Source organism: Chlamydotis macqueenii, chromosome 15 (assembly GCF_036417535.1).
Source record: "Chlamydotis macqueenii isolate bChlMac1 chromosome 15, bChlMac1.mat, whole genome shotgun sequence".
Classification (NCBI taxonomy): domain Eukaryota; kingdom Metazoa; phylum Chordata; class Aves; order Otidiformes; family Otididae; genus Chlamydotis; species Chlamydotis macqueenii.
In genome coordinates, this window is record NC_141570.1 from 14159720 (window position 1) to 14182942 (window position 23223).

Consider the following 23223-nt stretch of genomic DNA (forward strand, 5'->3'; position numbering starts at 1 on the left):
CTGGAAATGGTCTGTGATGGTGACCTACCAGCTATCAGTTATTCCACTGAGCCACACGATGGATGGTTAGACCACAGATGAAGAAGTTCCATTCATTGACTAATACGATGCTATACTGCGAAGGCTTTTAGTCTAATGCTTAACTTCAATAAAAATTAAAATGGCATTGGAGGTGGTGTTTAATACTGACAGTTCTAGTTCTAGGTGCAGGACAGGCTTGTGCCAAGGTGAGTCAGGGGTCCCAGCAGAATTTTTGCTCCAGCCATTTTTATGCTAGAATGGATGTAATGAGCAGAGTGAGGAGCTGCAGGACAGAGCGTGTGAACGCTGCTGAACAGGGCCCAATTCCAGAATTTGGAGGCAAAATGGAAAATTTAAACCCCTAGAAATGGATTAAGGTATTACTTTCACTGGGTTGGTCAGATTAGAGAAGTGCTGGACATTCATACCTAAAATAGCATTAGGAGTCTGTGTTTAAAGCAAATTGCAGTCAACTGGAGGGATGGAGGGGTTCCCCTCTAGAAGACCTGAATGCAGTTTCGTTAAGGCAGCATTATCGACTTCGCAGATGGAAAGAGGAATCCTGTAGACGAGATAGTGTTTGATCGTTTAGATTACATCTTAATGCATATGCCCAGGAGGACCTAATCAGGACTGCTCAGGAAGGGGCTGCTTAACTTGTGCTTGCTTGAACTTTCCTCTTAAGATCTATAAACATGTCTGACTTTGTAACAGCTCCTGACTGAATACCTGAATATTATTATCTAAATCATTTACCAAAACCTGTGGCAGGCTCACCCCCTTTCTGACTCTTCAAATTATTTTACATTTTGTTGGTACAATCTGAAACCCATCAGGGCTTTTCATATCTCTGAATAACTTAGGGTGTAGGGTAATTTAGCCTTCAGAGGATTCATCTAGTGACTGCTCGAAATGAAAATTTCTACCAACAGATCTTCAGTATTACCTCTGTGTCCAAGGACACAGTATTTCTGCTGAACTCAGGATCTCTGTTCTGGAGCCAAATATTTTGACCTAAAATGGTATTGATGGGAAAGAGGGAAGTAGAGGAATTAATATATATATATATATATATTTTTTTTTTTTCCCCCTTAGTCTACTGTCCCAAGCATGAAAATCCTGTTTAGCCTTATACTGGAGCCTATTCTTTATGTGTGTTACAGTAATTATGGGCTTGTCTGGCCAAAATTCATAGCACTTCTCTTTAGACTGCATGTGTTAATTGCTAGGGTGGTTTCTGTCCTGTAGAATCAAAGGCTGAGTTTCCCTACTTGGCATCTCGGGTGTCGTTCTCTCTTTTGGCAGAAAAATATATACCATATAGCTATATGCATGTTCTATTGATTCTTGGCATGATGTGCTTTATTTGTCCTCATTGATTTTTTCAATTTTCTCTTATCCTTTCTTTTTTATAGCCCTTCTAGGGTCTCCAGCTGGTGGAATCCAGAATTCTATCGGATCTGTTGGCACGGGCCAGCAGAATACTCCGTCGCTAAGCAATCCCAACCCGATTGACCCCAGCTCCATGCAACGAGCCTACGCCGCTCTGGGACTGCCGTACGGCAACCAGCCTCAGACACAGTTGCAGCCCCAGGTACAGGGCCAGCAGCCGGCACAGCCCCAGGCTCACCAGCAGATGAGGACCATTAACGCATTGGGTAGGTGGAAAAAATACCAAGGTGTTAAAATAAACTGAGCTGTTGGATTTTTAGGATGGTCTGGTATTTCATGTGATCAGAGTAGTGACTTTCTGTTCATGTTGATTAATAGCTTAAAATTACACTACTTATAAACAGTACCGTTCATTGACATTTGAATATTAGAAAGCTTTGAATATATTGCTTCTGCCAAATAGCAGTAGGTTTAGTTTCTTTGAAAATATAGTCCATAGCTTATTGTTGTCTAAGGTGATTAAACAGAATTGCTGAAGGGTTTTGGTTTGTTTAACAAGTATTTCACCTATTCTAGCAGACCATTCTGTCTCAAATGCTAATTTATTTCTGGAACTTAATTGTGGTATTATCTGCTCTTTAGCTTATTGAACTAGTCTTAAGAGTGTACAAATTACAAATTTTAGTAGCCTAGCTTTTGTAGAAAAAAATTTCAGACTGAAAGTAACTTTAGATTCCGTAAGTAGCTGTGTATATGCACCACAGCAGATTATTATCATAAAAGACCTTGCCTGATACACTGTCTCTTTTGTTAACCAGTTGGTCAGTAAAGTGTAGTTTTGTCGTGTTATTGTGAAAATTGTGAACTGAGTACCAATGATGTTTAATTTTGCCCCAAAGGAGCCAACCAGATGAACCTTCCCACAGGAGGAATAACAACAGACCAGCAAGCTAGTCTAATTTCTGAAACTGCTCTTCCAACATCCCTTGGGACAAATAAGTAATGCACTCATTTTCGTTCTTGCTCAATTAAACATTTATTTACGTGCTTATGAATGTGAATAAAGAGCATGCTTTAAAAACTGATTGTATTGGCATGGAAATGATCGGTCACATCTATAGCTACGCTCTTCTTTCCTGTTTCAATTGTCTATCTACTGCTTTGTCCCCCCAGAGACCTCCAGAATATTTAGTAGTTTTAAATTAATTCTCAAAGGAAGAATATTTTCTATTTTTAAGTCGTGATTCTTTATTGTTCGTACTGTTTCTTGCAAACTCCTGAGCTTTGCTGCTGTAGCTGTTGCAGTTTGCTGACATCAAAATTTCACTTAGAGAATGTTTGATGCAGTAGCTAGAAGTAATGAAAGGAATTACTTAAAAAAGTACTTCAGGCATCAAGCATACAACAAAACTCTGCATCCTGTACTGTAACAGTCCCTTTTCTTTTTATTTTAGCCCACTGATGAATGATGGCACAAATTCTGGCAATGTTGGAAACCTCAGCTCAATGCCAACGGCTGCACCTCCTTCTAGTACCGGGGTAAGGAAGGCATGGCACGAACATGTCACTCAGGACCTGCGCAATCATTTAGTGCATAAACTGTAAGTATTCACCAAGGCTGCCTATTTTTCCTGAATGTTTTTAGGGAATTTCAATACTGTAGTTCTACTATTAAGCTGAAAAGGTGTTGATGAGAAAGTTAGCAGTAGTGGTTTTCTGTCGCTGGGCCACTGAGGAGGAGCTGTTGCATTTAAGCCTCCTCGTCAGTTCATTTTCGTGCTTATTAAGGAATAGGCATGAAATTAGTTTGTATTGCTAGTAAATTTGCTCTGCTGTAGTAAATGAGTATTCAGACTCTAGACTGTCAAACCTCACGACTTTTTTCATCATTGAAATTGCTTTAATCTTGTCTGCAAGAGTACTGCAATATAGATTTATTTTTTTAATCACTTTAGATATACTTTTATGTCTCTGATGTATGAAGGGATGTCCAGGTTGAATATTATAAAGCTATGTTGAGGAGTTCTTTTTTTCTTTTTTCTTTTTTTTTTTTTTCCTGAATAATTTTTGTTTTATTCTTTCTCCTTTCTTGTAGTGTGCAAGCCATCTTCCCCACTCCTGATCCGGCAGCACTAAAGGATCGCCGCATGGAGAACTTGGTGGCTTATGCCAGGAAAGTGGAAGGAGACATGTATGAATCTGCTAATAGTAGGGTATGTTGCTTCAGTCTGGCTAATCAGTAAATGTTAAAAAACAGTAGTATCACAAATCTTACAAGCATAATGAAGAACACAGATAATCATTTCACTGTTCTCTTGACGAGGAAGGTCATGCTTTCAGTGTGTGACATTGTTTGTATGGTCCCAAGCCATCTGCTTAATGTCCCTCCAAGCAAATTCACCTCCCTCAGCTCCATGAAAGCTGGACAACATTGTCCCAGCCCTATTTGCATTACTTCTGAAAGTGTGATTGATGTGCATGAAGATGGGAGCCCAGTTTGCTGTTCTTGATGTTTCCCTTGCTGACTTTCTCCTTTCTGGAAGCCTGTAAATGGTAGTTTTAAAGTAAGGAAGGCTTGTGTGTGATCACCCTGGCAGCTTTAGAGAACAGCTTTAGAAGGAGTGAGGATTTCACAGACGTACATTAGTGTCTAAATACCTTCTCAGTAAAGATAAGCGTAGTAGATTTCTGGTTATAAAATGAAATGTCTTATGACCTCTGTGCCAGACAAGTACCTGGAAGTATCTTCTCTTCACTCCTTAAAACAACCGGCAGACCCTCCTTGCCAGAAGTCTCTCTCATGGGAATTCATCTAATGTATTTGGCTCCAAGTAGCAAACTTGGAAGAAGGGAGTAGTTTAGAATGTATTAACGATGCCATGTGGAATTGCATCCTTCTTTTTGAGGAGCATCCATTCTGCTTTGACATTGAAAAACAGATCAGTACGAGGCATCATTGTAAGCAGTTTAATGTTGTTCTAGTAGTATGTGCTCCTTGTGAACACGTCCTTTTTCAGGAATCTTTGCACTGTGAAAGTAGCCCAATATTAGATTTACACGTAGGAAGATGCAGGTGAAGTGTCTTGAGCAGGAGGAGGGAAGGGGCTGTAGTGTTTTTAAGTTGGACAGCAGAAAGTGTCTGCAGTAAGGAGGGAACTGACCTGAAAACAGAGCTTTATATTGTAACACTGGAGTTTCTTAACAAGGCTGATGAGGAATATGTATCTCGTATTAGTGTTCGGAAATGGACTCGATCCTACTGTGAGAACAAATTCTAGTTTTGATGAAAATTGGATGATGACAAACTGCTTGTAGGACAAGCATCACTTAGTCGTTGCTCCATCTAACACTGCGTTTTAAGAGCATAGGTGGCCCCACGGAAGAGTTGTAGTCTTGAGGGTTTGTGGGGGTTTTTTGCCTCTAACAGGTGCATGATCTCATGGACACGTGTATCCAGCAATTGCTGACAAGCAAAATTGTCTGCCTTGCTGTGCACTGTGACTGTCTCGTTTGATCTGTTGTCAGTGTGGATTGAGTAAAATGGATTTCTTATCTCGTACAGATGTGTTGTTCAGTTGTCTGTGGCTGTGCACTATTTTTCACTGATTTCCTCCATTCCGTTGGGGTTTTTGTCTGTTTGTGTTTATTCCCTGCAATGACTGACGGTAGTCAAACTCTTTAGGAAGAGAGCGATTCCTTTCATTATGCAAAAATTGATCTGTCCTTAAACATCTGTCTCCTGAAGTTTATTCAGCGTAACTGTGTTGCTGGGAACATCTTTTTCTTTTCTCTGTGGATTAGTGGAAATGTTTGTTATGAAAACAGCATTTAAAAATCATTAACACTTAGAAACTAAATCAGAGCTTCATGGTTTTTTGTCGAAGCAGCAGAGAACATACAGTGTTCTCCTTTGCCTGCTGATCTACTCAGAGCTGATACGAAGGATAGCCAAAAAGCCAAGTCTCATGTGTTTTCTGGATGCTTTGTTTTTTCTTTTCTGCGTTAAAGCAGTGATGAGACTGACTCAAATTAATAGAATTCTGAAAATAAATATTTCTTTTTCAAACAAGCAGGTGTATATGTCATTTAAAAAAAAAACACAAGTGGCTGTTCTGGTAGACTGCGTGAGTTTTGCTGCTGCTTTCTTACACTCGATGCTGAGTACTATCTTTTATTTTCTCCTTTAGGATGAATACTATCATCTGCTAGCAGAGAAAATCTATAAGATACAAAAGGAGCTAGAAGAGAAGCGGAGGTCTCGTCTACATAAACAAGGGATGCTGGGGAATCAGCCAGCCTTACAGACCCCAGGACCTCAGCCCCCTGGTATCCCACAGGTGGCTGCTGCCATGGGCCAGGCACAGCCCGTGAGGCCGCCCAGTAAGTACTGCTGTAGGGGCTACTCCTGCATTTCAGCCGTAGCTCTGCACCGTTTGTGTCCCTGGGCTCTCGTGCTGATCTTGAGTTTGTATTTTTAATTGGTTTCTGCTGACCGTTCTTCTGTTGTGTTGCAGATGGGCCGATGTCCATGCCAACCGTGCCTATAAGCCGTATGCAGGTTTCTCAAGGTATCTATGTTTTCCTCTCTAATTGCAATTTGTGGGTTCAAAATAATTGTTAGGGGGAAAAGCTGATCTTCTGTTTTTCTTTTGGAGTTATCTCTTTGAGGTTGGGATGGGGGGAACTACTGGATTTCCCCTTTTCAGCATCGTTCTTTGTTGTTGCTCTGTGGCAGGAACTGTCCCAGTGCAGTCTTGTCTTGAGAACTGGTAATGTGTATCCGGTGCTTTGCTAGCACTTGGAAAGTAGCTCAGTCCTTTCAAAAAGAGGAGAGCGCAAGCAAGAATGATACCTTTTAAACGATAATCTCATTTAAAACACTGTAATGGCGCAGGCGGTGGGGGGAGTGGGAGGAGGATGTTGGCATGTTTTCGTCAGTTAATTAGGCAAAAAGACACCTGTAGCTGGAAACTTTAATCCTAGAACACATTAGAGCACATTAATCCTAGAATCTGTGTAACTAATGATATCCTGTCTTGGTTTCTGACGCAAAGTGCATCTAAAAAGCCTTGTAGCTTGTTTGTAGCACTGATGGCTTGCTGTCACTGATTTAGGCTGCTGTGGGCTCATGGGTGTTTTATTCTGAAAAATAAAAACCAGTGCCTTTTAGGTGCTTCAGCTTCCTCCAAAAAAAGTGTACAGAGCAAGTACGGCTCTGTAATTACTTATTTACACCTTTATTTCTGTTAGACAAGTTTGGGTTTTTTTGGAGGGGTTAAATGTTTTGTATAAAAAGCAAAACACCTAGCATATTGCTACCTTTTATCCTCATTTGAGGCAAGGAGTTGCCTTCGTATTTACAATATGTATTTTTATCATATTTACCTCAACCATTTCAGTGAGGCCTGAATAAGACATTGCTGTTTCAAAGCAAATGCCTGATTTTAAGAATTCATCCCAATCTATTAATTACAAATAACATCCTGTCTTTGCACATTGTCCACACTCTTAATCTTTTTTTTTTTTTTTTTTTTAGACACCAAAAGTTGTATTTCACCCTAACTGTTATTCTTCTAAATACTTACTGCATCCTGATTTGTTTCTTAAGCCAAGTAGTTTCAGCAAGGTTGAAAGTGTAGGGCAGTCAAACTTTAGTCATAAGAAATGTTAATTTTTATTAGAGTATACATACATAAACTCTGCTGACTTGTTCCTAATGACTTGTTTTGGGGGTGCATTTGCAGGAATGAATCAGTTTAACCCCATGTCCATAGGGAATGTACAGATGCCGCAGGCACCCATGGGACCCCGTGCGGCTTCTCCGATGAACCATCCTGTACAAATGAACAACATGGGCGCTGTTCCCGCGGTTCGTACTTCTTGTTACCAGCTTCTTCTCCAAATGGGTTGATTACATTTAACAGTGCTAACGCTGTTCTGAAAAGGCCGTGTCATACATTTGTACTGTAAATTGTACGATAATTTCGTGGAAACGTCTGAGTCTGTCAGGCTTTTGAGGCATTTGTTTTCAGTATTTACGTATTTTAAAAGAAAAAAAACCCAGACATTTACAAAGGTAGATGCCAGAGATGCAGTAATCTCCAACAGTCTGTGAAGAGCACAGTTCTTTCAGAAACCGTGTCTTTGCAATATATATACCTTCTTTATACCTCCATGAAAACTTGTTTTTATTCTTTAGAAAAATAAAAATATTTTCAGTTTCACTGGATTAGCTCCATTAACTCAAAGAAGAAAGTGGAGTTCTGGCACTCTTAGAGTTTTGAATATTACCGGTTTAAAAATTACTTCCTCATGAATACTGTGAACAAATGCTAAAGTTAGATGAATATGCCTATTTCCATTTGGTTTACTGAAGCCAGTTTTCCTTCTGTTTTTAGAAGTCTTAGCTTTTGGGGGATTACATTGAGGGTATTTTCTTTTGTCTGGCTACATAATACTGAATGGGAATATCTTCAATTTGGGTGTTAATTTTCAGATGGCAATGTCTCCTTCCCGAATGCCTCAGCCGCAGAACATGATGGGAGCTCATTCCAACAACATGATGGGTCAGGCTCCTACCCAGAACCAGTTCCTGCCCCAGAATCAGTTTCCAGCATCCACTGGGGCTATGAATGTGAACAGTGTGGGCATGGGTCAATCAACAGCCCAGGCCGGGGTGGCACAGGTAAGATGTGTTTTCTAGTGCTTGAGTTTGCTCTTAATTATTTCATTCTAATTTTAATTCATGTGCGTTTGCTTTGTTTATTGTAGCCACCCCTGAGTTCAGGGGTCCTGGGTTACACCTGCCTTCTTCACAGGCTCTTTTAGAACCCATTTACATACGCTAACTGGGAGGCAACGCTCTGTAGTTCCTGCTTTAAATTCTAAAAAATAATACATGCTGCTGAGATTCTTAGTGGGCAGTGAAGTAGCAGCTGTGCTTATGATGCCAAAGTACATGCTTTACCACGAGGAGGGACTTGTTTTTTAATTCAGAGTCCAAGTAATTTAGGTTAGTTGAGACCTCCAGGGTTCTCTAGTCCCTCATCCTCTAATGAGAGAGAACTTAGATCAGAATAGGAAGGACTCTGCTGAGTCAAGTTCAGGACATGTTCAGGATGGAGCATCTACAATTTCTTGAGCCCTGGCTCAGTCGTTTGAACACCTTTGTGGTGAACATTTTTTTCCTAATGCGCTTGATGCAATAAAGCTGACTGTGTACAGGCAATATAGAAGGATATTTTAATTTTGAAGTCTCATCTGCAGGAAACTATTTGAGATAGATTTCTAAGAGTAAGAGGTACATCTGAGGATAGAGTATTTGATGCAAGATTAAGTAAAATGTATAGTTTCAAAGTCTGTGCACATCCAGAATACTTTATTATTGCTGCTCTGAAAAACAAATCCAGTTTCCTTAAGCATCTGGAGTAGTCTACTTAGAATTGAAAAACAAACAAACAAAACCTCTGAAGTCTTGCACTGTGCAATAGGGCAGACATTGAATGTATTGAACTGTCTTCTGAAGCAGGGCTGCTCTAGAGTCCTGGCCTAACACGTGTCATTGCTTGAAACCATTTTGTATACAAACTCTAACCTTTGCCCAGCTAATGGCATTATTTTGGGATTGTCTGCCTGCAGGTTTCTGTGTTACTCGGAGATCGTGAGGATTCCCCTTCTGTGCCAGTAGAATTAATGTAAAAAGAGGCGCATGGCACATCTAGGTCTGGGAGCAAGGTCTTTGATTAAGAGCTGATGAGAACAGTTAGAGAAATGAGAGCATAGTCATTTGCACTAGCAACGTTTGTTTGTAGCTGATCTCGTGTTTAGACATACAGTATTCTGTTAAGAAGACTTCAGTGCTGTGGTTTAAAGGCTAAGTGTGATTCCCAGAGTTTTGAGTCACTTGTCCGTAAGACAATCTCTCTCTCTGTAGCAGGGGCAGGTTCCCAGTGCTGCTCTTCCCAACTCCATGAACATGCTGGGACCGCAGAGTGGGCAGTTACCGTGTCCACCAGTGACCCAGCCGCCTCTACATCAGACTACACCTCCCGTGTCCACTGCTGCTGGGATGCCACCCATTCAGCACCAAACACCAGCTGGAATGACTCCTCCTCAGCCAGCAGCACCCACTCAGCCATCGACACCGGTCTCATCGTCAGGACAAACACCAACACCGACACCGGGTTCGGTTCCAAACGCGACACAGACACAAAGCACACCTACAGGGCAGACTGCGGCACAGGCGCAAGTCACGCCGCAGCCTCAGACCCCAGTCCAACCCCAGTCTGTGCCAACCCCGCAGCCATCTCAGCAGCAGCCAACATCTGTGCAGGCGCAGCCACCCAGCACTCCGGTAAGCACTAGCTAGTTGCATTTTTCTTGTGTAGTGACATTCCACAAGAGTTCTCCCGATGTGTAGCACCATGTCGTGAATGTACAGAGCCTGTAGTTGCCAATAGTAGCTTCTACTTTAGACCAAAGGGTTTGTTATAGAGATGTGCAAAAATGTGTGTGTTCAGATGTTCTCAGCATTGTTTGAAGGAGGGGGGGCATGTTAAATTACTTCGAACTGCTCCAAGTAAAAATGGCAGCAGTGTGCAGAAAGATGAGGCATAACAGGCCTAATACTGTATTTGGCCTTTAACAGAATTGGTCTTTTTTTGCATACATTTTTTCTTTTAAGCTTTAGTCAGAATGAATGCACGTGTCAAGGAGTATACAGTGTTCTACTGGGCAGGTTTTATCTCCGTAAAAGCCCCTCTGGGGCAGAGTTCTTCCTTGGCTTCTCTGAAATGCAGAGTTATTAAATGTGTTATATGGAAACGTGGCTACAGTGAGCTGCTGTGTCCATGTTCTGCACTGTTTTGGAATATCATCTCATGTCTCTTTTGTGCTGTTCATTTTTAGTAAAGGAAAATATTTCTATATATGCAGTGTTTTTCTTTTGTACTGTTTTTACAACAGCTATCCCAGGCAGCAGCTAGTATTGATAACAGGGTCCCCACCCCTGCCTCAGTTGCTAGTGCTGATACGAATTCCCAGCAACTAGGACCAGATGCACCAATGCTAGAAAGCAAATCAGAAGTTAAAACTGAAGAAACTGAGCCAGAGACTAGTGAGACACAAGTGGAAGCTAAGACTGAGGTAAATGAGATTCTATACAGCTTAACTGAAAGCAGTGATAGATATAAAAACACTTAATGATGTGTCTGAATTGGTGAGCTAAGGGGCGAGAGGAGGGTCGTTACTGGAAAGTAACTGTCCTGAGGAAAGCCATGGATGGAGAATGCTTTGACAATCTCAAACGAGTATTTTGGTGACTGGAGTTTGGGTCGCAGATGTAATAGTACATCTCGTTGCATCCTTTCTTAAGGTGGAGGAGGATTTACAAGGATCTTCACAAACAAAAGAAGAAACAGATGGAACAGAACTGAAACAGGAGCCAATGGAAATAGAAGAAAAAAAGCCGGAAGTAAAAGTAGATGGTAAAGAGGAAGAGGAGAGCGGCACTAATGGAACCACTTCACAGTCCACATCGCCATCTCAGCCCCGCAAAAAAAGTATGTGTATGAAAACTGCGTTTTTCTTGTGTACCTTGTTTTACTAGCATTCATTTTCCATGGTCTCACTTCCAGCTGGGAGGTCTGTTTTGCACACGTATTCCAGCACATAGAGCTCTAGGAGATCCGTACTTTGTGTAATTTCCTTTTGAAAGTAGCATTCCTTTAATGTTACGTGAATCACAGGCGAGAAAAGCCCGTCATTGTGGTCTCGATCCCAACAGTCTTCTCGTAGCTTCCAGTTTCTGCCCAGAAGTACCAAGGCAGTAAGGCAGTGATTGCTGGAGAAACTATATCCATAAACCTCTCCCTGTACATCTTGGCCAGTGCTCTTTCAGGGGAGCTTCGTGTAGAGAGCGCTCACAGTAACCGGGAACATCCATTGCTTTGCTTTTCCATGAGAGGCTGCACGCACCGCCTTCATACTGAGTTTTAGCCTTCACTTCTCTGAGAGTCAGGTGCTTGAACTCTTCTCCTGAATCTATATTCCTCCAGGGCTGGTCTGCTGGAGGAGCCTTGAACTTTGCCGTCCTCTGTAGTTTTTCAGTGTATGTTTATTTCAAAGCTTTCTCATCAGGAACAGTTGGTTCAGTAGTCCCTCAAATTAATCTGTGGCGTTAGCATAGATTTAGCTGGGACTCTGTATACTGTCTATTTTTCCAAAAGGAAACTGCTTGCTGTTGCAGATCTTGAAAGGACTTACATAAGTGATTGCACGCTTTGGGTTAGTAAGAAATAAGTGAAAAAGATTCTTAAAGAACACAGGCAGGAATAAATTGCTCCATGTGTGATGCAGGCTTTGTGGGAGCCTGCGAGATAAGTTTTTGGACTCAAAAACCTAGAGACCTCTAGGTCTCTTAGCATTCTGGTTTTTGAGGTGGTGATTTCTCTGGTAAGTTTTTAGGTTTTGACTAAAGGTAAGCTTTCAACATACTGCAAATGTCGAAAAAGGGAAAGTGATGATCTGTTTCATTGCTTCTTTTCTTCTTCCCTTGCAACGGAAACCGCTTATAACTACACTAGCAGAACATTATGGACACAGGCTTTCCAGAATGTGATCGAGAAATCGTAAAGTTTTAAAGTTTGTGCAGCTTGAATCTTGATCTCTTGTGTATGCCTTGGGCTGCATTTAATTACTAAACATAATCCTTTTATAGTAAAACACTGTGAAACACGTTTTCCTGTAGATGGTATTTTCAGTTTGTAGCACAGTGGGCCAGCCGCATGAGAGTGCACTGCGGAGCTGGCTGGCAGAGCTTATTGCCAACAAAATGTGACATAGGGAGTGGAAAGCTTGTTAGCATTTATAAACTAGTTACAATCCCAGTGGAAAGGACTATTGCTGCTTTTTAGAGGAGCGTCCTTGCAAGTAAATGGAGGCGAGTAGTTGGGAGAGGAAGATTCTTGCAGAATGAGTCCGTGGAAGAGCTGCACTGTCGTTCCACTGGTTCGGTCTGTGTCACTACCTGTTTCCAATACCTCATTTAGTAACACAATTTTATCTTAGAAATATTGTCACTAGGTAACCGTATGGTATAAGGCATGTGCAGCATGGGCAGGTACAACAACGTATACAATTTTAAGTGGTGACATTTTCACCAAGTAGTTTTTCCAACTTTAATAGAGCTTTTGTATTAGAATGCTAAACAAACCAGGAGGTATTCAAGAGCAAATACCGTGATGTGTGCTTAAGGGTTAGATGATATTTTAAAACTGCTTATGAGACTCATCTGGAGTTTTTCACGGGTTGCGAAAGTATTGGAAACTCTTCTTCCTTCCGTGCAGCCGGATTCCTGAGGTGCACCCCACAGTAGCAGATACACGCTGCCGCTGCGAAGTGGAAATCCCGCGGTTCGAAGTGTCATGGAGCGTGTGCTGTAAGATAGCTTAGCGAGTTGTAGCCTGAAACCTTAGTGTTTGAAAGGATTCATCTGGACCTGAAAGGAGTGTTTTTCTGGGTACAAGTGGCTTATGTTGTGGAGCTGCAATCTCATCTGTTTGTACCACCCATCCAGGTGTCCTGAACACCTCAGCCTGGCTGTGCTCACTCAGATAGCTCACTCAGAAAACACTCGGATAAATGGAGTGTAGCCTGACTGAAGCGGTGGGAAATACTGTGTGGGCTAGAGAACAGACTGAGATGACACTGCTGAGATACTGCTCTGCTCAGTTCACTTACACCGGATTTTTTGTAATTTAGCTTTTCTGGAGCATTGCAGACACCCCTTCAGCAAGCTTTACTTCCTCAGCAATGTTTTGCCTTCGTAAATGGAAGTAACCAAACCCTTCAAATTTAGAGGGTTTTTTTGCTTTTTTTTTCTGTGAACCTAATGTAAGCAAGAAAGGAAGGGTTTTGGTTCCTTGCCTGTTCCTTTGCAGTCTTCTCAAAGGAAACAGTAAAATACTCATTTGGGTAGCTCCTGTCTCCTCTTCTCATTGTAAATGGCTGCCCTAGTTTGACCTTCAAGATTAGTTTTAGTGGTTCTTCACTTCTTTGTAAGATATAGTGATGCAAAACCTGCAAGGGCTTGGGTTTGAGGTGGGGTATTCAGGTGTATTTTACTTATTGTTTGAAGGTGTCTTCATCTTCCTTTATGAATTTTCTCCTTAGTAATCATAAGCAGGATTTCCTCTGTTTGCAAGAAATTATATTTTTTTTTTTACGTTAAAAACAGTAGCATTATACTCTTCTCTGGCAGATCATACCTCACCGTGGTTCAGGCAAAGGTTTCGTTTTCTTTTTACCACCTACGCATCCAAGACGAAATGGGATAACTGGATGCCAGCTCCTTCCAAAGATCTTCCAGCTACCGGAGGAGAACCAAAAGCATTTAATTGTTGAAAAGGGGGAGAGGGAAGAAGAGACAGCTTCCTGTAAAAATCTGTGTATAGGGAGATCCTGTGATTAAATGTTCTGTTACTAGTCATATTCCCAGAGGCAGAACAGCTTTTTTACTGCTACAGATGAAGGCAACTTTTCTTTATGTTTTTAAGTGAAGTCATAAATTGAAATAATAACTGGATTTTGATTTTTAATTTTTCAAAGTTCAAAATGAAAGTGGGTTGTAGACTTTATCAGCAAAGATACTTAGACTTTAAGGAACTTTGCAAAAGTTGTGCTGAGTCTCTGTAGTTTGTTTTTTAAATCAAGATTAGATTTATTTTGAAAGATACTCTAGCTTAGTAGTATGTTGCTGTAGGGGTTGGTACAGGGAAGATTCCAAGAGCAATGTCAAGCAACTGGCCAGAATAAATTATTAAAAGGTGCTTTTTGACCTTTAAGTTTCATTAAATGAAATAATTCAGATTATCAGGTTATGAACTACCTAAGCCACAGCAAGATGGTTCCAGAGCGATAGAGAACACTTTTTCTCATGAGTGGAATTGAATATTGCCTTCTATTCTCGATAATTCAATAATAAAATGTAGTAGTTTATAAAACTCTGAGAGTATATGGTAGGGTCCCTTTCATAGGAAAATGCCTGCATGTATGGTATCAGTAAATGTGAAAGAGAATTGGTGTTTTATCAGCACTGAGATTGTGGCGACAGCTGAAATGATCGTCAAGGTGCGTTCATTGTTGTAACAACAAACGTGGGCCTCCTTGGCTTGTCTCATCCCATTTTTAATCTGGCGAGTCCGAGTTCAGTAGCAGCAGCGTGAGATCTTGATGTCTCTGTAAGGCAAGCCCTTGCAGAAGCCCTTCTGGCAGCTTGCTTGGTCCTTTGCCGTGATGTGGGTGACTTGGGTGGTATCTGTATAGGTGAGCAGCAATCCTCGCTCCAGTTAAAGGCAGTGCACTCAAATGATCATAAAATTTTTATCCTGACTACCAGTTTCCAAGAGCTGCAGCATCTACAAATGGCTACAAAAATGAGAACTTAATGCTTCAGAATTTTTTTGAGTAGCATTGACTTAATTTCTTGCCTCGCCTTTATTTTTGTGTGTAATTTTGGTAAGTGGAGACGAAAAGAATTCCTCTCAGACATGCCACCCAAATGAAGACAAAAAAAACCCACTCAACTTTTTAAAAATCATAGATTTCTAACTAGAAGTCCCAAAAATCAATTTGTATCTTACCAAAATACCATTTGAGTGACAAAAGCAATGATCAGCCTGGAAGGGGTCACTGTAGCCCTGTTGATTTAAGTGCTTTCAGCAGCACTCCTGATTGCTCCCTTTGATTGGTATCGTTCTCATTTCAGCCAGGTAAATATTAGGTGCCATCCTGCTTTCCTTAGTTCTCTTTTTCTGAATAATAGGCATTCTTCCCTATGTAAAGGCTCTGTTCCTAAGGAAATAAATGTAATTACACTGCTGAGATGTTCAAAGAGCTCTCCAAGTTATCATTATTGTTCAGAAAATGCATTGCCTTTCTTGTCCTTGTCATCCACTATTGAAGGAACCATGGCTGTTGCCGAGTGGCTGTAATGATGCATATAAATCTGGAAGTATTAACACTTTCAAAAACCAATTAACAGTCCATCAGACCAGGACTGTTTGTATACTGTGGCCAGAACGTTCCTGTGCCAACTATCGAGACATCTGTAGAGCTGGCTCTTTGGCCCTGTCCGCGATGGTGGTTTTTGTTGGAAGAATCTTGGAAATAGCAAACAAGGTTAGGAGGGAGCGAGAGGAAAACACACTTAGTCTCTTCTCTGGAGGGCTAAGGTTCATCTGTCTTGAAGCAATTGAATTAATTTGGTTCTGCATAAGTTTTGAGGTTTTTTTGGTTTATATTCTAGAATATGTATTGTTATCAGCCACTATATTCTGGGAATATCACCTACTGTGATTTAAGTAAATATAAAGGCTGTGCAGTAGCCTCTTGATTGTAAGTTTTGCCTCTGATAATCTCTGACCACCTCTTGAGATTTTTTTATATTAACGTAGTTGTGAGGGTTTTTGTTTGTTTGTTTGTTTTTTTAAGAGGAGTCAAGAGGTTAGGAAAGCTGGAAGGACATTTTCTAACCTTTCTGATTTCCATTAACAGTTTTCAAGCCTGAGGAGCTGCGCCAGGCTCTCATGCCTACCCTTGAAGCGTTGTACCGGCAGGACCCAGAGTCTCTCCCTTTTAGGCAGCCTGTGGATCCTCAGCTTTTAGGGATCCCGGTGAGTTGGCATTCAAAACATAGAAAATGTTTGTGTGTTTTGTCTTTGCTCATATAAACATTTCATCTTTACTGTACAACATACTGTGAACAGTTGACATCTTAAAAATACAGAATTTTATGTGTGTTTGAAGGACTACTTTGACATTGTGAAGAATCCTATGGATCTTTCAACCATTAAACGTAAATTGGATACTGGACAGTACCAAGAACCCTGGCAGTACGTGGACGATGTCTGGCTAATGTTTAACAATGCCTGGCTTTACAATCGCAAGACTTCCAGGGTCTATAAGTTTTGCACTAAACTCGCAGAGGTGTTTGAACAAGAAATTGATCCTGTTATGCAATCACTTGGCTACTGTTGTGGGCGCAAGGTATGTATTCCAGGGACGGAGTTGTATTCTTCCGAAGAGCTTAGCTTGATTAATCAATAAAGCTTTGTATACTTGTCTTTTAAAAAATCGACATACAGAATGAAAGGGTTACTAGAAGTTTGACTTTATTATAAGCATGCTAAGAGCTAAAAAAGGTAGAGAGCATCCTTCTTGCTGCTATTCTATTATTATTATTGTATTTTTCTCCCTTAGAGAGCACCTTTTTTGGTCTTAAGCAATATTAAAATGCTTTGCTTGCGGTTAAATGGTCAGCTATTTAGCTTATATAGTTAATAATTGTAATTAAATTAAGAGAGCTGTGCTAATAGATTTACAATAGCTTGGGAAAGTGATAAACATGGCAATGTATTACGATATCCATAGGCATCACATTTATCTAGTAGATCCGTGATTAACCTAAGATTACATTTTAAAGCTGCTTTTCTCACCGTTGTTTTGCAGTATGAGTTTTCTCCACAGACCTTGTGCTGCTATGGCAAGCAGTTGTGTACTATTCCTCGGGACGCTGCCTACTACAGTTACCAGAATAGGTAAGTCCCCAATTATTTTTTTTCCTTATTCAGGAAGTGAGATCCTTTGAGCTCTCTGCACATATGGAGGAGGAGGGTTATTAACTTTTTCTTTCCTTTGTCGGCTAAATCAGGAAAAAGGGATTTTTTTTTTAATTATTATTATTATTTTTTAATCTTTGCATGCTGTCCTTTGGCAAGTGAGCCTTTAGTTTGCTGTACTGGAGCTTGACACACGCTGTACTTAGGTGCTTGCTATTACCTAGGCTGTACCACACTCCACTTAAGTGAAAGTGAAATTGTCCACGTCTTCCACAAAATGAGTAGCAGGGGGGGGAGAAGGGCAGAAGTGCAAAAAGGCACTGAGAAATCATGTTACCTTATTCTGGGAGAATTGTAAAAATAGGCAGGTTTGTTTTCAAATAGTGTTAGGATTTGCAAAGTGAAGGATACAGTGATTGATTGCAAGACTTGGTTTCTCTCTTCCTAGTTAGTACTTACTTCTATTTAAATTAACTTTGAATTGGCACTGAAAACTGCCCAGAGACTCCAGGAGAAGCTAGGAAAACAGTAGCTAAACCACCACACCCTCCCACAAAAAAATGCCGAACGTAAGTGGGCTGAGACACCAACTTCCTTTCCCCTGTTTAAAACAAAGTTATAAATCACTTTCCAGAGGCTTGGCAGTCCGTAAGCCTTGCCAGCTTTGAAGCGCACAGCGGGCCGTTGTCTGACTGAAGTTACAGAACTAATTCAGAGAGGTGGTGCTTGCATTTAGTCTCTCCCAGGGCGATCCCTACATCGCCAAACACGCTGTATGATGATGTGTACCACCTCGCTGGAGCAGCACAGTGGGGGAGACGAAAACGTGTCGTCTTGCGTTGTATCTTGGGTCTCAGGTGGCCGTTGCGAGGCAGATAGTATCGATGCGGAGGAATGTTCATTCGCGAGCTCTTGTAAAAGGTTTTATACAGCCGCTGTGAACTGCAAAATAAGTCTGAAGAGAAATAAAGCAATTAAAATGCATTTAAAGATTTAGTCCTGGAAGTCGAGGAAAAAATAACCCTTAAGTACAAACCCTGTGCGGTAGAATTTCAAATATTTTTCGTACTATATATCCAGGTAGTTCTGTATTTGAAAAGAATAGCACCTTCAAAAATAATTGAAGAAGGGATTGTTTTTCTTTCAGTTACACCTTTCCTATTTAAGTTAGTATTAAGTCACTGGCATTACTTGGCGGAAAGGAATGTTGGCTGCTAGCAAGAAGTACAAGGTTGATGGGGCAGTGGGTTCCTCTGGACTCCAGTGATGCAGTATCTCAATTTCCTACCTGTTATAAATGTGATGGTCCGTTTGCATTGGGTTTAGTCTAACGAGCGGTAATGAAAGGGAGGCGACTTGTTGAAGTGCCGGTGGGCCAGCAGCAGAACAGAAGGAGGTGCAGATTTCTGTTCATCCAGACCTCTTGAGAAAGGGTTGGGGGTTTGGGATTTGGAGTGGGGTCGAGTTGGTGGAGGGGGTTGAGGTTTCCTATTTCAGGCCAAGTAAATTGAGCGATGAATGGGGGTTTGGGTTGGTTTTTTTAACAAAAGTCTTTCTAAAGATCAGTCACCATGGTTTTAAGTGTGCATTTGGACTGTCGGATGATAGAAAGCTCTTATTCATCAGCTGTATTGCTCTAAACCAGTAAAATTAACTGTTTCGTGTGACAGTGATTTTCAAATCTTGGATTTTTCTTAACTGAGTAGCAAATTAGTGGAGAAACAGATTCTGTGATTCTGGCAGATCTTTAATTGGTCAAATGTTCTTGACTTTATCCATATAAAGAACAGACAAAATTGGATGTACTTGAAGTCCAGCTTTTCACATACTAAATTACAACTGAGAGTATTTAGGCACCATTGAACAAATGAACTCTGGCACTATAATTGAGTGATTAAAAGTTAATTATTTGGTATAGAACTGTTTGGCTTCCATAGTAAGGCAGAAGTTTAGATTAAGGTAAGAGTTCAGAAAATACACTTCATGTGTGAATATTCAGTTGAGAAGAGCGATTGGTATTTCATATCAGTACTAACATCCACTTACTAATTTAGAATTTCCTTTGAATGCACTTAATTACAGTTGGAAATTCACCTGCTAATGCAGAGATTGAGCATTTTCTGGACTTTGGTATAGAACCATCATGTTACTCTGATAAATGGGAATCAGTCACCTGAACAGTCTGCATTTGAAAAGCTTTTCATTTTTGGTATGTTGCAATAAGTACATTATTTGGGTTTTCAAGGACTGTTCTAACTAGAACATTGTATGCTTTCTGTGGGTTTCGCTGAATATCTGTAGTGACATGCAAAAGTCAGTGAGTTACAAGCTAGTCTCCCATTTCCGAGCGTCCATATTCATAATAAGTTATAGCTCTTGTTTCACCTTGGTTATTTTATAGCCAAACGTTCATGACCTTTAGGAGATTCATTTTCACTGTATTTCAGTTTTTATTTCCTCATTTGAATATCATGGGTTAAGGCTTGACTCTTGCTAGCGCCAGGCTTTGGTTCTGCAGCGTGTGAAATCCTGTGCTCCCCTTCGGATCTGCGGATCGCCGGAGCGCATGCTTAACACGCTGCCGAGCCGAAGGGCTCATCCTGCGAGCCTGAGCTTCCCGCAGCCGTGGTGTGAACAAGGCAGCCGCGTTGCTCGGTTTCATGAACGCTTTGAAAGCCCAAATTATTCTGAAAATGGATCAGAATGAAACTTTTCTGGGACTGCTTAAATGTAGCAAACTATTAGTAGCAGCCTTGACCGTGAATTTTTCTAGCTACACACTCCTGCGTGTGGGTCCTCCTGCGTTTCAGTCCTGCCCAGTCTGACCCTTAAAAGGAGCAGCCTTGTTAGTAAGGAAGGTAATCAGAGGGGTTTTTTAGTTGAAGAAAAATGTAAAGTAGTACACTATAGGAAAAAAGGGACGTGGATAATATGTAAAAGGATATACAATTCTGAACGTGTTATGTATGGTTTTTTTTTTTAAAAAAAAAGATGATACTGTATGAATTTAGGGATATGGGGTGAGGGGCAAGCGAAGTCAGTCTGAAGGAGATGTGGAGCATCAGTATCCACTCCTGGAATCCTCTTGCAATATTGCTCTGCAATAACCATAATATATTTATCATTCCTAACAACAAATTAATAGAATACATTTATTTTTTTCTCCTGGCCTTGTTCTGTTGCGTTATCGGCCTTGGTTTTCCTTGGGAGGGTGATCTCCAATCCTAGCTGGGCTGACGCAGGAGAAGAGAAGTCGCCCGTGGCAGGCTGGCGGGCAGCCCCTGGGCAGGGAGCGTGGCACCTTAGCTGCCGTGGTTGCTCTCAAAGCGAGATGGCTGTGGCTGTGTCGGTATGGGGTGTATTAGCTGAGATAAAATACACCTTTTTTCCTCTTTGTGTCAGTCCCACAGCAGAGGGGAGCGTTCGGGGTGTTGCTGTATTTAAGTGGCCCTTGGCTAGCAGAATGGCTCTTGAAGCCTGAGCCAGCTGGCAGAGCTTGCAGAAGTTTTCAGGCTCTTGTAAACGATGCTGTGGTAACGTGGACCCAGCTCTCGCCTGGGGAGGACGCGGATTGCTGGGCAGAACGCCTTTCCCAGATTCATCAGGCACTGCCGAAGGACCCGCTTGCGCTGTGTTTCACAAGCGTTCAGAAAGTGCGTAGCGGTGACGTGGTGCGCAGGAGAAAGTTCTGATCCGTGCATTTCCATCGCTGCCTATGGGTGGCTTCTGTTGTCTGCGGGAAAGCGCAGCCTTGCAGCTCTGTACCCGGGCTGCAGTAGTTTCGGCGTATGAGTATGTCTGAAGGGGCAAGCTGCCGTATTTATTGATCCCTTGAGTTGTTGGTTCATTGTGACGTTGAGTCTCGTTCGATGCCTTTACGCTCCCCATTCCTACGGTTCTAGTGTTTGAGTACTAAAACTGCATTTTACTGTGCTGCTGTTGCTGCTTATACTCTCTCACTCTTGGTCCTCCATACAGCTCCTTTATTTTAATGATCCTCTGTGGCCTTCCTGCATTTTACAGCTGTGGCCTCTCTTTGTTACCTTTGTTCATGTGTGAATTCATACCCTTTCCAAACGTTTAGCCTCCTTTTTTTTTTTTTTTTTTTAAGTGACCCTGACAACTTTGGTTCCAGTTCATCCGAAACAAGCAAACAAAAACCCACCAAAAAAAAAAAAAACCAAAACGCAAAATCTGTGTAACTTAGATTTTATTTTTTTTCAAATGCAGATTGTATTTTCATAGAGTTGTATTCCAATTTACTCAGCTTGGTTTGTTAAACTGCAGTATTGGTTTTGCTGAGTGTAACTTGGATTGGCTCTCGGTCTGGTGACCAAAAATTGTGCCTCGCCTCGTATTCAATTTGTAAAGCTGAATTCCACGTCTTTAATGTATCTGATAAATATATTGTATGTATGTACAATATTTAATGTTGGTCACATATATACATATATTGTACTTGTATTGATAAATGGCTGGAAACTCTGACCCATAATTGCATTTCTGTTAAATGTTTGTCTAGAGTATGGATTTGGTTTCATTTATATTAAATAATACTAGCTGAGCAATTGGTCACATTTAATCTTAGAGTCAAATAACTTTTGAATTGAATATTTTTATAGTTTTTTTTTCTCAGTACCAAGTATTTCTGCTTTTACAGTTTTTACTGACAATCAGTAAATGCTTTCTGCATATTTTCAAATTACTTAAATCTGTAATAAATGTGTTCTTAAAGCTCTTTGACAGACTGGTTTTTTACCAGAGGGAAACTCGATCAGTCGCAAGCCTGGAATCAAAGAGAATTTTTTTCCTAAGTAATGCAAATCAAATCCAAATTCTTAAATTTGAAGTCTGTACAAACGTAGCACTTGGTAGCTACTTCATTAATCCTCCCCAAATTTTGAATTTGACGCCCGCCGACTTGTTAGTAATGTATAAAATGAGACCGAATGCTAATCTGTGCTTTGCCTTGGCTTTCTGCTCTGTGTTGTCTTGGTGTTTGCGTCTTACCTCTTACGTCTGTGCTGTTTGTTCCCCCCCCTGTTCTCTAATCCTGCCCTCCCCTCCCCTCTGCTCCTCCTCATTGTCCACACTGACCCATCAATCAACCAACAACGCCCCCCTTTTCGTCGTGGTGATCTGCCCTGCTCTGGTTGGTGGCTCCGTGCTTGGGTGGCTGTTTGTTGTGCTGGACCAGTTCACCCAAATATGGCCTTCTTGCTGACAGGTATCACTTCTGTGAGAAGTGTTTCACTGAAATCCAGGGGGAGAATGTCACCCTGGGTGATGACCCTTCCCAGCCTCAAACGTAAGTCGCTTCCTTTCTTCTGCATGCTACGATTTTAGATGGGAGGGGTGATGTGTAGTCCTGATTTGATAGGAAAACCCTGTGGCTGGTTGTGACGTTCATGGGGAAATGCCTACTTTCTTACTAATAGGAGATTTTTTTCAGTAACAGATGATTATCAGTTGTTACTGTGTTGGGTCTACCAGTCTGCCCAGCAGTGTGTCACCTCTGTCTGGTTGCACTACTCAAGAGCTGCTGGTAGACTGGTTGCAGGGGGTGGCAGACACAAGATAATGTGGTTGGGGAGCGGGAGGATGGAAGCTGTGTCAGTAAATGTCACTAATCCATTACCGTTTCAAATGAAAGACTTCGGCTAATCCTGATGTCTCACCTTTTGAAGCAAAGCTTTTGCAAATGAAACCCGTGGCTTGTCTTTAACCTGGCCAGAAAATAAGATGTCCCAAGATTTATGAGGACTAGAAGCTGTTTTGGAAGGTGGCTGCTTTACTGACAATAGCTTCCTGTGTTCTTTATGTTTTTAAATTTATGTATTTACTTGGTTATCTCTTATTTTGCTTTTAATTTACATAGAAAGTGAAATTGGAAAAATAATTTCTGTAGCTTAAAATAAAACAAACTTAGTTGCTTTCTCTGAATAGAAAATAAATACTGGTATGCTTTCTTGAGACTTGAGGTTTGCTCATGTGTTGCAGTTCAGAAAAGCATGATACTGTCTCAGCCTCTGGTACTACTGAGTGTTCATGTTAACTCTCTGTCTCTAGAACCATCTCTAAGGATCAGTTTGAAAAGAAGAAAAATGATACACTAGATCCAGAGCCGTAAGTACCAGGCTGTTGTTTGTCTTAAGATAATCTCATCGCTCACTTGTCCTTTAGCCAACACTGC

General features: G+C 41.1%; 1 protein-coding gene across 2 annotated transcripts in view; it reads left to right on the forward strand.

Annotated features, from left to right (window-relative positions):
• The window catches only part of CREBBP (CREB binding lysine acetyltransferase), a 93388-nt gene that overhangs the window by 49991 nt on the left and 20174 nt on the right, over nucleotides 1–23223 (forward strand). Inside the window, exons 6-21 of one of the 2 annotated variants that reach the window (XM_086760244.1) lie at nucleotides 1437–1679; nucleotides 2313–2412; nucleotides 2868–3014; nucleotides 3509–3626; nucleotides 5601–5793; nucleotides 5928–5981; nucleotides 7158–7282; nucleotides 7910–8098; nucleotides 9347–9766; nucleotides 10378–10557; nucleotides 10787–10973; nucleotides 15967–16085; nucleotides 16219–16458; nucleotides 16921–17009; nucleotides 22258–22338; nucleotides 23100–23156. In XM_086760244.1, coding sequence (XP_086616370.1) covers nucleotides 1437–1679; nucleotides 2313–2412; nucleotides 2868–3014; nucleotides 3509–3626; nucleotides 5601–5793; nucleotides 5928–5981; nucleotides 7158–7282; nucleotides 7910–8098; nucleotides 9347–9766; nucleotides 10378–10557; nucleotides 10787–10973; nucleotides 15967–16085; nucleotides 16219–16458; nucleotides 16921–17009; nucleotides 22258–22338; nucleotides 23100–23156 — 2542 coding nt within the window. The remainder of the gene's footprint in view (nucleotides 1–1436; nucleotides 1680–2312; nucleotides 2413–2867; nucleotides 3015–3508; nucleotides 3627–5600; nucleotides 5794–5927; nucleotides 5982–7157; nucleotides 7283–7909; nucleotides 8099–9346; nucleotides 9767–10377; nucleotides 10558–10786; nucleotides 10974–15966; nucleotides 16086–16218; nucleotides 16459–16920; nucleotides 17010–22257; nucleotides 22339–23099; nucleotides 23157–23223) is intronic. The other variant, XM_086760245.1, reaches the window with a different exon arrangement.